General features: G+C 35.4%; 1 protein-coding gene across 1 annotated transcript; it reads right to left on the reverse strand.

Annotated features, from left to right (window-relative positions):
• Positions 1-10,820: 10,820 nt before the first annotated feature.
• Positions 10,821-14,617, reverse strand: LOC149570599 (heparanase-like protein 1). Its single transcript, XM_089823179.1, has 9 exons — positions 13,969-14,617; positions 13,648-13,684; positions 13,259-13,442; positions 13,022-13,170; positions 12,669-12,902; positions 12,391-12,580; positions 11,996-12,121; positions 11,719-11,818; positions 10,821-11,400 (listed from the first exon to the last, which is right to left on the reverse strand). The coding sequence occupies exons 1-9, from the start codon at positions 14,215-14,217 to the stop codon at positions 11,011-11,013; spliced, it is 1,659 nt and encodes a 552-aa protein (XP_089679305.1). The 5' UTR covers positions 14,218-14,617; the 3' UTR covers positions 10,821-11,010.
• Positions 14,618-15,262: the final 645 nt, after the last annotated feature.

The raw sequence follows: 15,262 nt of genomic DNA on the forward strand, positions 1-15,262 counted from the left end.
GTGTCGAATGCATACTCCTGGATTGAGGCCTGTTGAGTGAGTCCATGATGTTTGGTCTTGTTGCACCATTGGGATTTGTGTAGAATCCATACTCCCAGGTTGAGGCCAGTTGAGTGAGTTCATGATGTATGGTGTTATTGTTTCTTGGGATTCTTGTAGAATCCATCCTCCCGAGCTTTTTTTCGATTGAGTGATATTATTCTTGTGTTCTCATGTAGTCCTTGTGATATGATTTTCATGATGGTGGTGTGCCATACATGAGCATGTGCGCATGCATTTGTTGGGTGACTTGCGAGGCCCGATCTTTCGTGATACTTGCCGGAGTTATGATCATTTGGGGTTGGGTTGAGAATATGCATGCCTATAGGCACTCATCATTGGATGAGCATGGGTAGGGTAGGATAGCATATGGAGGAAGCTTCTATCTCGTAGCCTGGTGATCATTATGCCCAAAGGGTTAGCAGAGGAAGTTTTAATCAAGTGATAACTAAATAAAACACTGGGTGATAATAAAAATTAAGATAATAAAAATGTTTTGTGCTAGAGCCTTCCATTGAGGAGTTGAATTTGCACGATCTGAGCTTAGGCTTTTCGATGCCAAGTGACTCTCCATGATGTCAGCCCCTACATAGTAACCCATTGAGTGTCAAACTTGGACCTATAGTACTTGCACTGTCTCATGATCTTGGTTTTAATCATCATCACTGTCTGGCATGAGTGTTAGCCATGGAAGTTTTCTTTATGTGTGTTTGTGGTTGGATCATTATCTCCATCAGCATGGCGGGAGTGGACCTATGGGTTCCACATGGTTGGGAGGCATAGCTACCTTCACCACTACTAGGGACTGGTGTACAAAGATGGTTTATTGTTCTAGTGTAACCATTGCTTGATGTTTTCACTTGATACTTCAAGTTTTGGAGTATGCTTTCTTGTGATTTATGCTTTCACTGGAATGCTTGGATATCATGTTTAGATGATGTTAGTTATTTGATGCATTCCTATATTATGATGTTAAGCATATTATTAGATGATGTGATTTGATTAGTTGGAATATCTATTGCTTTACTTGTTAGCATGTTAGATTTCTTACTCGTATGATGTTTAACATATGATTAGATGATGTGATTTGCTTAGTTGGAGTATCTATTTCTTATTGGTTAGCATGTTAGATTTCATGTTCTTATGATGTTATTACATTTTAGTGGTGATGCCCTCATAAGACAGCTCTGACTATCTAGTTGATAGTTTGGGATGTTATGTGTGAGGGATGGCTATGACCTTCGAGGTCTCATGATGCTATTATGGTTGGGAGGAACTGCACACTTAGTTTTTTTGTTACAACTCATTGTGATGTTTCTTTCAGTTCATTTCCTTTACTACTATGGTTTAGATGGTAGATGCAGTTTTCATCTTGTAGTTATTACGTTTGAGTGTTTATGCCTCGATTTGTGGATCTAGTAAACCCTTGTGTGGAGGAATTATTTTCCCTATCTTCTCATCTTATGTTTTCCTTCATTGTTTTTGTGAATCCTCACATGAGATTGTACTCTCTCACATGAGAGTGTGAAGTTTCACATGGTGTATTTCAATTCTTTGCATGGCTTTTTGTGTTTCCTAACACAAAACTCAACACTAACGCAGTGTATTTTGGTTGTTGGACCAAGTGTTTCCTCACAGGAAAGGCAAATCCTCACATGGATTGGTTTACTTTCTCGTGCAAAGAGGTACTTCCTTGCGTAGGACTATCAGATGTTAATTCTCTCATGCAAAAAACAAGGGGCATTTATGTTATTTTTTGGAGAATGCAATTTGGACTTTTGAGTGCCCTTGAGGAATGCCAGTGGTTCCATGCTTCGACAGATTGAAGATTTTGTGTCCTAATGTTGTCTTTGGTTTATGTTCTTCAGTTTGGTCATGTCAGTTAGGTAATAGCATCTGGAGATCCATTGGTTGTTGGGATTGTTGGTGAAGTCTTCCATTTTGATCTTTGTAATCCTTGTATGATGTTGTCATGTGCATTCATACTTGTAAAAAAAAAAATCTTGGCTTCTATTGAATCCTTGTTCCTAGGATCTCTGGGCGGGGCATTACACAAAGTTTGGGTAACCACTACCATGTACCTTGGTGAAATCATCAAATCACATCATAAGCCTCGTACAATAAAAACCAATTAAAACCACAACAATCATCTTGAAAAGGACACAAGATCAAACTGAACTAGGTGCATCTAACAATGTAAACATAATTGCATAACACAGGATTAAGCACCGCATCACAAGATTAACTCAATCAATGATGTAGGATCCATAATACGCATCCAAAGCCAAATCCAAGTATCGCATACATGAGGCCTCTCTCTCTCTCTCTCTCTCTCTCTCTCTCTCTCTCTCTCTCTCTCTCTCTCTGCATCCTCTGTGTGTGTGTGTGTGTGTGTGTGTGTGTGTGTGTGTGTGTGTGTGTGTGTGTGTGTGTGTGTGTGTGTGTGTGTGTGTGTGTGTGCATCCTCCAAAATGTTAATTTTCCAACAAAACAATACATCCCTTTGGTATATTTATATTGTTTTTGAAAACCTGTTTGACCAACCTTGGTATTATTGTCTTCAACATTAATCATGATATATTTATTATCCCTTGACAACTTTTTCCATATTTTAACATCCATGTCATTAGTCCCTATCGTTAAGGAAGGAGACTAATTTTTTGATTGGTTTCTTACCATTAGTTTCTTCCTTGGAAACCTCACGAGATGGAAAAATCATGTTAAAAACCATAGTGTTGAAGAAATTTTAGAATTAAACATGCACTAGAAATAAAAATTCATTTTTTTCTATTGGTCAATGGTATTTTTCTTAGTAATCTTTCTATTTTCTATCCAAAAGATTTTAGAAAAATTAGGGGTGCATAGATGTGTCATTTGCTAGAGGTTTTCATGGCATCTTGCATGTAGTCCTGGTTGTATCCTGGTGGCTACTTGTGGTATGCATGTGCATGTGTTTTTTGCAAGAACCAAAGTATGAAATTTGGGCTAATGATTATATTATTACATTAACACTGTTCATTCCCATATGGAGTGTTTCAAAAGTTCATTCAACTTTTGGTCTGTGTTACAAACTTAAAAACCCTATGACAATAAGTATCGCATTTCCTTATGTTTTCATTGCAATTATTTTTTCCAATTTTACATTTCCTCTTCTATGGGTGTCAAAATTAATTATCTAATTTAAGGCACATAGATTGTATTAAGTGGGGTTGTTATGTGATCTAAAGAATTCAATGTTTTGTAAATTGATCTGCAACGGCACATAACAATATCTATTATTCTCCAAAAACCACAATAGAAAAGTATATATCTATGGACTAACAGAAGGAATCCCTAGGAAAGATCCAATAATAGTTTAGCCCTCTTTATGCTTCTTTTAAAGTTTGTATGTTGTTTTCCCTTCATTTTCTTCTTTTCTATGACATGTTGAATTTGAAATGGTCTAAGCTTGATAATTTCAATTAACTGTCTAAAATTTATTCATACAATTTATTACTTATACAAGGCAAAACCATATGATGCAATTGTATGGTAGAATGGTTTCAAATTAGAAAATTTGAAAACATAAAGTGCTAGGTAATTGCAGAAGATCTTGGACATTGTTCATCTTACATTTCAATGCTTCAATTTTTTTAAACCTTTGACATTTTCTTCATGTTGTAGTATGTCCAACATAGGCTACTGGTTTCCTTTTGTATTCTTGTGTTAAATGATTTGTAAATAGAACACTGTGGTTTACCCGAAGTAAGGAGTAATGTGCATGATAACCTTTGCTATAATTGCAATTCACACTAGACTAGGGTTTGGGAAATTGTGAAGCATGTTGTATGGTGTGAAGTGGCTCCAATTAATATTATTCTTTATTTTTTTATTGTTATTTATTTGATGGATTGGTGTTTCGTAATACCCACTTGTGATTTAATAGGTTCATATAAAATCCCTTTGCTACCACCAACCTTCAAGAGTATAGAGATTTATGTTATTTTTGGAGTGTAATGTATTGTTCATTCCTTTATGTTGTAGGAAGGCCAACCTATGCCATGGAAAGTGTTAATTTGTTGATACAATCAAGTATAGTCTGGATGCCCTTGGAAGATGATCATTTGATTTGATCATGTTTTCTCCAAAATTACCACATGCTAGATCTATTATGAAAGAATTATTGAATGTGAATACAAATATAGAAATCAATTATTTGGTAAGACCACCTTTACTCCTTGCTTAAGTGTTCTAGGTTGAGCCACTTTTAGTCCTTCATTAAATGACCTAAGTAGGGCCACATTTACTCCATTAATTCAAAATTGCATTATCTTTCTCTACCTACTTGATTGGCTTCACCATTGAAATAAATATTTTTAAAATGTGTTGTAATTAGAGCTTCAATAACCCCTTCGACCTCATGGGCTTTGTTATACAATTTGTCTTAATTAACAATTAATCCTATCTTTGACCGATCCATTTTCCTCATAATATTGGTGCACTATACTAACTTGTTTACATCAATTCTTTTTCCAATTGGTACCCTCATCAAATCCTTAACTATGAGAGATCATTCAAACTATAAATTTTTATAATATTTTCCCCATGCAATACCTCTTTCTCATCCTTCACAAATTGCACTCTTGGCTTCTCTGCAGCGAATTACCCTTTCACCACAATTTTGGCTTCCCTACAACAAATTAAAGTAATCGTAGCAGCAATATTTTAGGTTTCAAAACCAAAACATGGTCTATTAAATCTCCATCGCTAACTTATGTGGTTTAAAAATCTAAGATCATGGATACTACAATGTTTTCTTTCCCTTGATGAGCCTACTTTATATTTTTTTTAATTGCTCTGATTTCTTCAAATATCTCAATCTCGTCAATAAGATTTTGGGCATGTGTGATTGTTAGAATTCTTTAGAATAACTGAGAGTGGGGGGGGCGGGGGGGTGGGTGAATCAATTATTCAAGGTCCAAATGCCCTAATAATACTTTTTCTCAAATTATAGTGAATCCATAAACTTTTCATCCATCCAAGCTTAAAATAATCATCCTAGCAAATTATAGTAAATCAATATGCAGGAATAAAACATGCAAGATCAACACATGACACAGTGATTTACGTGGAAACCCAATTTGGGAAAAACCACCAGTAACATGCTACTTGATTTTCACTCTTCTGAAGTGATGCCTTGTTAAAGGCTTACAACACACTGTTAAATGTGACCTTGTTAGAGGATTTCACCATACTGTTAGGAATGGGCCTGATCAAAGGACTTTAGAACATTCACTTGGAATGTCACCCTGTTAAAGGATTTACAATATGGCTATTAAACCAACCTAAGTCTATAGGATTTAAACTATCTGTTACAATTGCTAGAGAGTAACAATAATGGCTTTTTGATCTGATACAACTTACAACATACTTTGCAAATTTCAGATCACTCTTCAGTTCAGTCCTTTTGCTTGGCTTTGATCACTTCAGTTCTAACAGCTTGTCATCTCAAGCTTCATCTCCTTGAGTCTTCATACTCATCATACCAATGCAATCATATCTGTGGTCATCTGTTGAAGCAGAGTAACTGTGCTTTCTTACTCCTTAGCACCTCCTTCAGCACTTTATGCTTTCATGCTTGACCTCCTCTCTCTTGCTTCGTGACCTTATGACTTCTTAAATAGAAATCTGGTTTGCCTTTGCCACTCAATTCTCCCTCTCCAATTTTAGGGTTTCAAATGGATTAGGTAAGATACAATGTATCTACCCCATATCTTGCTCTTATCTAGAAACTTCGTCTAGAGTCCAGTTGTATTCTCCAAAAATGTTCTACATGGTGTTCTGTGCCACCAGCTCATCATTTTTATCTTCTATTTGATTCACAGAATTCAAGATAACAACCTTGTCGGCTTAGATCTGACGAATCTTCGATCTTTGAAATAATGCAGCAACTCGGCACTGTTGGTTTACTGATGCTCGGCATCTCTGTGTTACTCGGCACTTGTATTTGCTCGGCACTTATTTCTGCTCGCCACTTGTATCTGCTCGGCACTTGTATCTGCTCGGCACTTGAAGTTCACTCGGCACTTACTGAAGTTGAACTTGCTCGGCTTCAACTAGGAATCTGTTCGACACTTACTAGCTTGCTCGGCTCCCTCTATCTAATGAACTTAGTTAGGCTTTTACAAATGACTTAGCTAAAACCTTACATTTTTGATATGTTTCAATGTGCCCATTCTTTGTCTTAGAGTATGTCATCAATACACTTTTTCATCAATGGCTTAGCTGATCCTTGTACTTTATTACAATATCATAACTTCAACCTTTCTCTAGGTGTTCTAGTTACATCTTTATTGATTGCCTCCTCCTTGTCAATCAACCAATTGATAGTATTTGGATCATTAAAGCAATTGTCATTTCTACAAGTAGCAAGTTTGACATCAATGACAAAACAATGATTGAGAACATTCTTTACCAGTTCCATATGATCATTTCCAACAATCTCCCTCATGATCTTTTCAATCATTTCCAACAGTGATTTGGGCAATGTTGTTTGTAGAAGATTATGGCCTACAATTAAATGAAAGGAAATAAGTTGTGTTTGGTATAGATGAAAAATGATGAGTTTTGTTGGGTGTAAATAAACACCTTCTTACCATTTCTTCTTCTTTTTTAAATGTTGATTTACTTGAGTGACTAAAAAATCATTTCTATCTAGCTTGATATTAGAGAAATAATGACATGAGTTTGCGCAACTTCAAATTTTAGTCTTTATTTTATATTTTACATTTTCCCCTGTGTCGATATGAAATTAGACAATCATACTCACTTACAAGGTCTACGCGATGGCCTCTCCTTCACTATTATTAATCCATATGTTTCATATGAATTTGTTATAAAGATGAAATATAAACAAAAGAAAACTACTAATATTACAAAATATATCATACATTAGTAGTTTTCTTATGTTTATATTTTATTTATGTCTACACTAATTATTGCTTATCGCCTACCTTTCTTTGATGTTGTTGCAAAAAATAAAGACATTTATATATTTTTCTTCTATTTGTAAAAGAATCCAAATTTGCAACAAATACTTCTTGTTTTTTGTTCACATAATGATATCATTGTGGAGTCTATATAGATTTTAAAATACATATAAAATATACAAAGAGGTGGTCTTCTCGAGATTCTTATGAGACTTTCAAATTAATGCGATTGAAAAACATCTTTAAAAGATATATATATATATATATATATATAATCTTTAATTTAATTATGGGAATAGGGTCTGTTCACAATTAGTATTTGATTATAATAAGACTTCATTAGAGTTGGGAATTTATTTATGGTTTGATTATGGTTAGGTGTATGGTTTGATTATGATTAGTGTTTTGAATTTAATTATAATTAACATTAGATACAATCAAGGTTTGATTATGATTAGATTAGAGGTTAAGTTGGAGGCAAAGTTTAAATGTAGGACTATATTTGGATTACTATTTAGGTTATAGTTATGTCTAAATTATGCTAAGATTAGGGTTATTATTTTGTCTATAGTTGAAGTAAAGTTTGAGGTTCAAATTATTCTCTTTTACTATTGTTATCTTCTTCCATTTTATTATGCTCTTAACAACTTCACTACATAAGTATGTACAAAAATTTTGTTTGATATATGAGTTTAGGAGAATCTCCAAAGTAAATTCAAAACATAAGCTAAGAAGAGTCAAATTTCAAACTTCTATATAAAAAACTGACTATATTACTTTAAAGATTAGTTTCTTTCTAATTGACATTGTCTACCACTATATATTACTCTTAATCAACCCTAGTTGCAATTTGGTTGTTTAAACAATACTCCAACTCACCTACACAACTCTTGTTTTCCTACAATTTATTCATCTTTCTTGAACTTTACCAAATTCATTCGGGACAAAGCATAACACATAACACACTTTGATAACTTTTATCGCATATTTACAACTATTAACAATTTGCATTTGCCACTTGCCACTTTGCCTCATATGTAACTCAATTTAGTTCTCCGCAGGTGTAAAAAAATATTAGAAAATGTGTTTTTATTCATAAATCTGGTAAAAGATTCCGATCACTTTGGCTTAAACTACTCTCCTAGTCATCTCATCTCATGCCAAGGCCAAGGGTCCATATGGATAATGGAGCCCAAGGATGAGTGCATATGCAGTCTGCTCCTTCAAAAAAGGTTAGAATAATAAAAAGAAGGTACCCATGATGGCTACCTACGAACAATAGTCCTTCACTTTATCAATAGTAAAGGACACTTGCCCTAAAAGACCCAAAAATTTCCACATGCTTCCCTTTGCCCGACGGCATTGTCAACACATGTCGGAAAACCCTCTGGTACGAGATGGTGTGCAGAATGGGTTTTTCATTTGGGAATTGTTGCCCTCTTACAAAATGTGAGAAATGCACATTGCCTTTTTAATGAATTCTAACGTTGACGTGCAAGTGTCGACAGTGGAGAGTTGGAGCATCGGGAAAGCTTCAATAACGAATGACGAGATCAGGTCTGGCGCATTCGTATGAAAAAATGTCATTGTTGAGATAGTAAATGACATGTCACACGTCATTGAGGTTGGTGTGGGAAAATGTGGTGCTTAACCACTAACTGATGCTCGGTTGTATGTCAGTGTTTTCATGAGGCCAGGTCGCTGTTCAATTTGGTTAATGACACTTTAGATTGTTCTAGAATTGAGCTTTTATGATTTAGATTGGTATTTCTGATATTCGAATGGTTGATTTCGATACAATCTTGGGGTAGAAGAAAGGGGTCCTGAAAGATCCATAGATTTCATTAAATGATCGAAGCAAATCTCGAGGCCTAAACAAAACCTAACCTAGATACTTAATTACAACATGATCATCGGATTGTTTACAGAAATTGACATACCCTTCAAAGACCCAGGGAAACCCCACAAATTCGTCCATTAACACTTTTCCTTGGATGAGAATTTGCGATATGACATGGAAGTATCGAGACAGTATGAAGGTATCCCGATATATCAGCCACGTGATGATTTAAAATGGGCGGGCTTTTGTTTAAGTACCTTAGGAATCTGTGATTAAAATGAATGTCCTGTAGTTGAATCTTAACATTTGCCCACGGATTTATAACTTTTGTGCCAACTTCGAAGCATTTATGAAACCATTGACTGGTGTGCTAATTAGCATCTCTCTGTCTGAATCTCCTTCCTTAAGATCTGTATTTTGTCGGAAACTTTAAAATGAGGTTAAGGATAATTTTTTCTCGTCCCATGGCTAGTTTGAATGTTTCAGTCTTTGATATATTTTTGGGCTTTTCTTCTTCACCTTTTCTCTTGGTTAATGAATAAGGACAAGCACCCAGGTCTGGAATCCTCTTTCTTGTCTTGGTTAGTAAATCTTTTCCTTTCTGCCCAACATATTCTGATGCATGTCCATGATCATCATCATTAATTCCGGGTAGCTGTTACCATCAGTTGAGATTTGTCATTCACATCACAAGGGCTACCATCATAGTGAGTTTTCGACCATTTCGTGAGGGGATGGTAAAAAACACCATCATTTTATAGACCAGTAGTGAGATGAGTGAATCTGCCCTTAGTTTTGCTGGTGGAAATGGACATCGGAAATATCACCAATATAAATGTAAATTATAGTCTTCAAAGTATGTGAGTTGAGGTTTGGGGCTGTTCAACAAGAACTTCAAAAGAAACAGGTGGAACTTTTAATTACACTTCACAGACACTCTGATCAGAATCTACATGCTAAAAGCTCCTACAAATGCCACCTAATTAGGTTCTGGAATGCTAGTTAGAGAGGCAGTGTATCCTATCATGTTTTATCTTCGTGATTGCCTACAACTTTATTTAGGCTCTTTTGTCAGGTCTGTGAATTTTTTCTAGCAAACAATAGCTTTATGGGGCCATCCGGTGCCTACTGAGGAATAGATGTGCATTTACTATCCAGTATGGATGTTCTCACTTCTTTACTTGGCTACTGATTCATTTAACCAGACCCTTATATTCTCCTTTCGATTAACAAATTTTACTAGTAGTTGCATGTATAATGATTCTACATATATTGCTTTACATGTCCATGTATCAATTTTGCATCAATCGAAATCCAATTAGTTATTACTTTGTTGATGTTTACATACTGCAGAACAAACTAAAGCACAAATATGGAACCACGAAAATTCTTGGATCTTCATTATAACCATTTTAGAAAAGGAAATGCATGAAATTTTGAAACCCAAAGTTCCTAGAGCATGAGTAATCATACAAAAATCTCAACAAAAAATACAGATAAGAAAAGGGAGAATATGTCTCACATACCAGGGTTGGCCCATTACACATACACTCTTAGATAAGAAAAAGGGAAAGGTGTCCATTGCCTATGTTTCTTTTATTGCAAGTGAACAATTATACACACCTTGAGACAAGTAATACTGTTCCATCTACCAGTAATGCATGCTCGTGTCTGTTTGCATACACTTTAATAGGGAGCTCCAGTTAGTTATTAGCTTGATGATATTTACAGACTACAGAACAAACTAATTTACTCTGAGAAAAATAATGTTTCCCATGAATGCAAAATCTTCAACATTCTTGGATCTCTTTAATCTCTTTGATAAAAGGGAATAGGAGGAACCGAAAGTTCGTAGAGGATAGATGAATATACAAAAATCTGAAAAAAATTGGCAGAACTACCGACAAGAAAAAGAGAATACATCTCACTTTCCAAAACTGGCACATATTGCACACATTCTTACAAAAGGAAAAGGAAAAAAAGCTATCAATGCCTATGTTTCTTTTATTGCAATTGAACAATTTTATGGACACCTTGCAACAAATAATGCTGTCTCATGCACCAGATGCACATGTCTTTGTATCTATTTGTAATATACACTTCAAAAGTGAGCCCAATTTAATGGACTCTTATATAAATTTCAAATAAATAGTCAATTCATTGCTACTGGGAACAAGCAGGAATACTGATACCAGGTAAAGAAACAAAAACAATAGATGAAGGAGCTACAGAAATGGGGAGCTTGGCATCAACCATTTGACCATTTAATGGAGGAATATCCCCATCTTCAGTTAACTTCAAAATTGCACCATTTAGAAGCATTTTTTGGCCATGGAGGTCGCCATCTTTTGCTGTTAAGTGGTACTCCATCCTATAGTCTTTGACATCTGATGTTTTGCTTCCAGCCCAGGAAAAAAATTTCTTCAGGGCATGTACAAAAGACTCTTTTGCTGTCTGACCTTCCCCATTATCAGTGATATTTGGATAAGCAGAAACAAGAACATCAATACTTGTGTCCCCATTGAGGTTGATCAACAGCAATGTTATGCCAGTCTGGACAATGGAAAATACTAGTGAGATAAAGAACCCGCAAAAGCCATAAAGGTATAGTTCACCCCGCACATTAATGTAACAGTGATGGTAGCTTAATAGTTCCTAGCATTTAAAGTTCTGTCTACAAATGCAAGTGCATACTACTGTCCCTAGTCTTGAAACGTCTACTTTTTTCCTCTCAAACACTAAAGGCAGTTAAACTAGTATTTAAACAAAATACAGGTCATAGAATTGCAAGGATATCCAAGAGTGAAAAGAAAAGGTCATATATTCCCGTTAAAGGTTAACCTAAAATATTGAATTTTGTATCACACTTACATCACTCTTGGCACAATGAGCATATGAACGCAAATATATTGGTCCTGTAAAATTAGTGGAAAGGACAGCTCTTCCCATCAACCGATGCCAAAGAAGAGCACTGGATCATAAAAAGGTTAAAAACAAAAAATCATTAATAGCTTGAAGCTTTTGCTATTTTTCTATCTAGATGATAATTTTATTAGTTTCCAAAGCTGATACTTGAAATTTGCAGATAAACTAGATTGAAGTCACAATGGAGAAAATGTAATAACAGATTATAATTTGCAATACTAACCTGTAATAATCAGGATTTGGTTCAAAAGTAGTGGCATTCAGAAGTGCATAATTACCGCCTATCAGGCTTTGCCTGCAATAGACTTTAGTATCGAATGTGGCAGACATGCCAAGCTGATCTAGAAACCTGTTCATAACAAAGTTCATAAATCATTTTGCGAGTTCCCTTATGAAGGATTTATAATCTTCCCCAAGAAGTAAAATTGTAAGTGTGTTGTCAAAGCAGTTAAGAAAACTAACACAAAGAGAGCGAAGAAAGAGGTTCATAAAAAAAGACTACTTAAATTCAAGATTATTGTTCTATATACCAATTGTTTTATCTGAGACTGAAGTTTCAGAACTCTCTAAGGTATTTATATTTCCAAGTGCAGACAAAATGATGATTTTGAATCTTACCAAAAACTATTTATGAAAGCATCTGAAACAAGATGCTTTCCACTGTTAAAGGCTCCACCTGCTTCCCCAACCCAAGAACTTGACCAAGGCCCATATTTGTGCACAATTGCTTGCATTCTTCTGAACTTTGTAGTTTCTTTGTTAAGAACTGATGGATCCAATATCTTCGTTGTCAAATTCTTATCCACACCTGACCAGCACAGAAATATTATTACTTAACCCAAACTTGCAAATGAGATTATAAGCAAATACTGAGGGTATTTGTCTGTCTAATCTACCTGCTCCAAGATTGTATATATGTCGTGTAACAGCATTGAGAACATTCGGCCCTGTCTCTTGAAGAATTGCTTGAAACCAAGATGGATCAAAGAATCCATCAGGTGCTACCAACAATGGTTTTTCATGAGAATGATTGTAGATTTCTTTCAAAATTTTACTAAGCTTGATTATATCAGCAGCATACAAATTAGCATCAACTCTTGCTCCAATGCCAGACCCACTCAACTCATTTCCTGTCTCCCAAAGATAATACAATCTATCATAATATGTGGTCAAAAACAAATAAATTAAAAAATGAAAAGATTCAGAGAGTTGGGAAATATTAGTTACAATTGGGCTAAAACGGGCTTACCAAACTCCCAAGCATATATATTGTAACCATGATCAACTGTATACTGAATCAAATTCCGGGCGTTGCTTGGATCCCAAGCACCTCCCCAATGACCCTTAGATATCTGATACCGACCGTACAAGGCATTTAAGCCAAACATCACCATAGCCCTGCACTATACTAATACGTTGTTATCATCTCTGGTACAGGAGGTACTTGTACAATGTATATTGTAAAATCACAATGCTAGCACATTACCCTGATTTTGCAAGAAATATGTTCACTTCATCCCATCTAGACATTGTAAGACAGCCCTTTGAGAATCCAAACATGAGAGAAGTATTCCGCGTAAATGGATGGCAAGGTTGTGACAGGGGCCCAATATCATATAATAGTTTGTCTTGCAATGTTCCACCCAGCCTAACTTTGAGCGGATCAAAAGCTGCATTCAAGCACCATGATTGGACAAATTTTAATCCAAAATGATGAAGAAATGGAAATCCCTATCCCCATCATATCGTAAAAAGGCATGATTTTCTACAATCTACTGTTTGGGCAAATTCTCACAGCCGCAAACACTGTAGAAGATAATGCACAGATCTATAATCCCTGGCATCCCAAAAATGCAAAGAGGTGCAAGCGCATACCTTTTATGGCTTTGGCAAAGCTTGGATTCTTAAGATCCTGAAAACAATACCACACACAATGAGAGCGTGTAGCCGTCAATCAATATTTAACATCCCTGCCTTGCCTTGGTACAATTAAAAATATAAAATACGTCTTCCAGTAATAGGCAAGATTAGTGACGGATATGGAACAAACCCAAAAGGAAATTTTCCCTATTGTAGTTATGATTTCAAGTTTGCTCTCAAACAACATTAAGTACTCATGTTTCCGGAGTAGAAAGGGTGGCCATTAAATTCACAATGCAACACAAGAAACAGTGAAAAAAGGCTACAAATACTAACCAAATTGAGAATGGAAGACTTAATCCAACTGCATCTGCCATAGTCGCACTTTTCAGGAGGCCACCAATCCAATGTAGCGCAAATGAAGTTCTGATTTGTCTCAGCAATCTTGGCACTGCCATTTACAACAACTCCAACTGTGATGAGCATGGGAGGAGGATTAAACACACTCTGCCCATCACAAGCATGGAAAAAGACCACCACAACAGCTGACCAAATCCAGAGACCCATTTGGGTGAACACCCGCATCTTTTCTACTTCAGTGGGTTAATTATTAGATCCCCAAACCACAAACCCATATGTCCAATCCTGCCATCGATTGTTCTACACAGGTCTCATTTTCCCTCACAGGGCTATTCGTACTGCTAGAACGACAACAGCGTCCATGGCATTAACGAAAGTTGAAGTTCAAATTAACACCACGCATTTCATTTCATTGCTTTCCTGCCCAGCCCGCGCCTAATCCATTTTGTCTTTTAATTTTTGGGGTTTCTGTTTAGATAATTAATGGACTGTTTTTTGGAGTAATGTGCAATCATGGGGTGAAGGACGTTTAAGCAGTAGGCTGTGCGACATTTTCCTCATGAAAATGTATGTACCGCTTGTATTTAGTAGTTTTTCTGCCGTTTACCTTGACTGCCCTCCTCCCACGGAGTCTTTGCCGTCACGAATAATAAATTAGATACGACCTCCACCATCTCTTCTCCCCTCTGCCGCACGGAATAAAGACCTTTAATGAAAGCTGTTGATTCTCTGCCTTTATTATTATTATTCTAGTACATTCTTTATAAAATACATTTCCTTTCACATAAATTCTACTTGTTAAGTAAATATGACAAATATCTAAAATAACTTTTTTATTTTGAATAAAATACTTAATGTGTTTCTTACAAGAATGAAAGCTGCCATATGTAGCTGAAAGGAATAGCGGAACAACCAAAAGCCTAGTCAAAAAAGCTTCGAAATTGTAAATACGTATTTAAATACTGAATTTAGATAAATTGAAATTTGAAATCATTTATTTGTAGAAGCAAAGTAGTATTAAATTAAATAAATGTGTGGATATTTTAACTTTTATTTTAATGTATCAATGTATTTCTTGAAATATTTGGAATATCTATTTTTATTATTCTTACTGTGTATGATTTGTTATTAATTCTTGTTAATGTATTTCTTTTTATCATTGGTTTAGTTAATTATCATAAAGACTTTAAAAATTAGATCAGTAAAATCTTATAGTGACTTTCTGAGATGTCACCTATTTCAGTATTATTCCATTTCAAGCGTGCTTAAC

The sequence above is a fragment of the Cupressus sempervirens genome, chromosome 3 (genome assembly GCF_028749045.1).
Source record: "Cupressus sempervirens isolate cs-2001-9-10 chromosome 3, ASM2874904v1, whole genome shotgun sequence".
Lineage (NCBI taxonomy): Eukaryota > Viridiplantae > Streptophyta > Pinopsida > Cupressales > Cupressaceae > Cupressus > Cupressus sempervirens.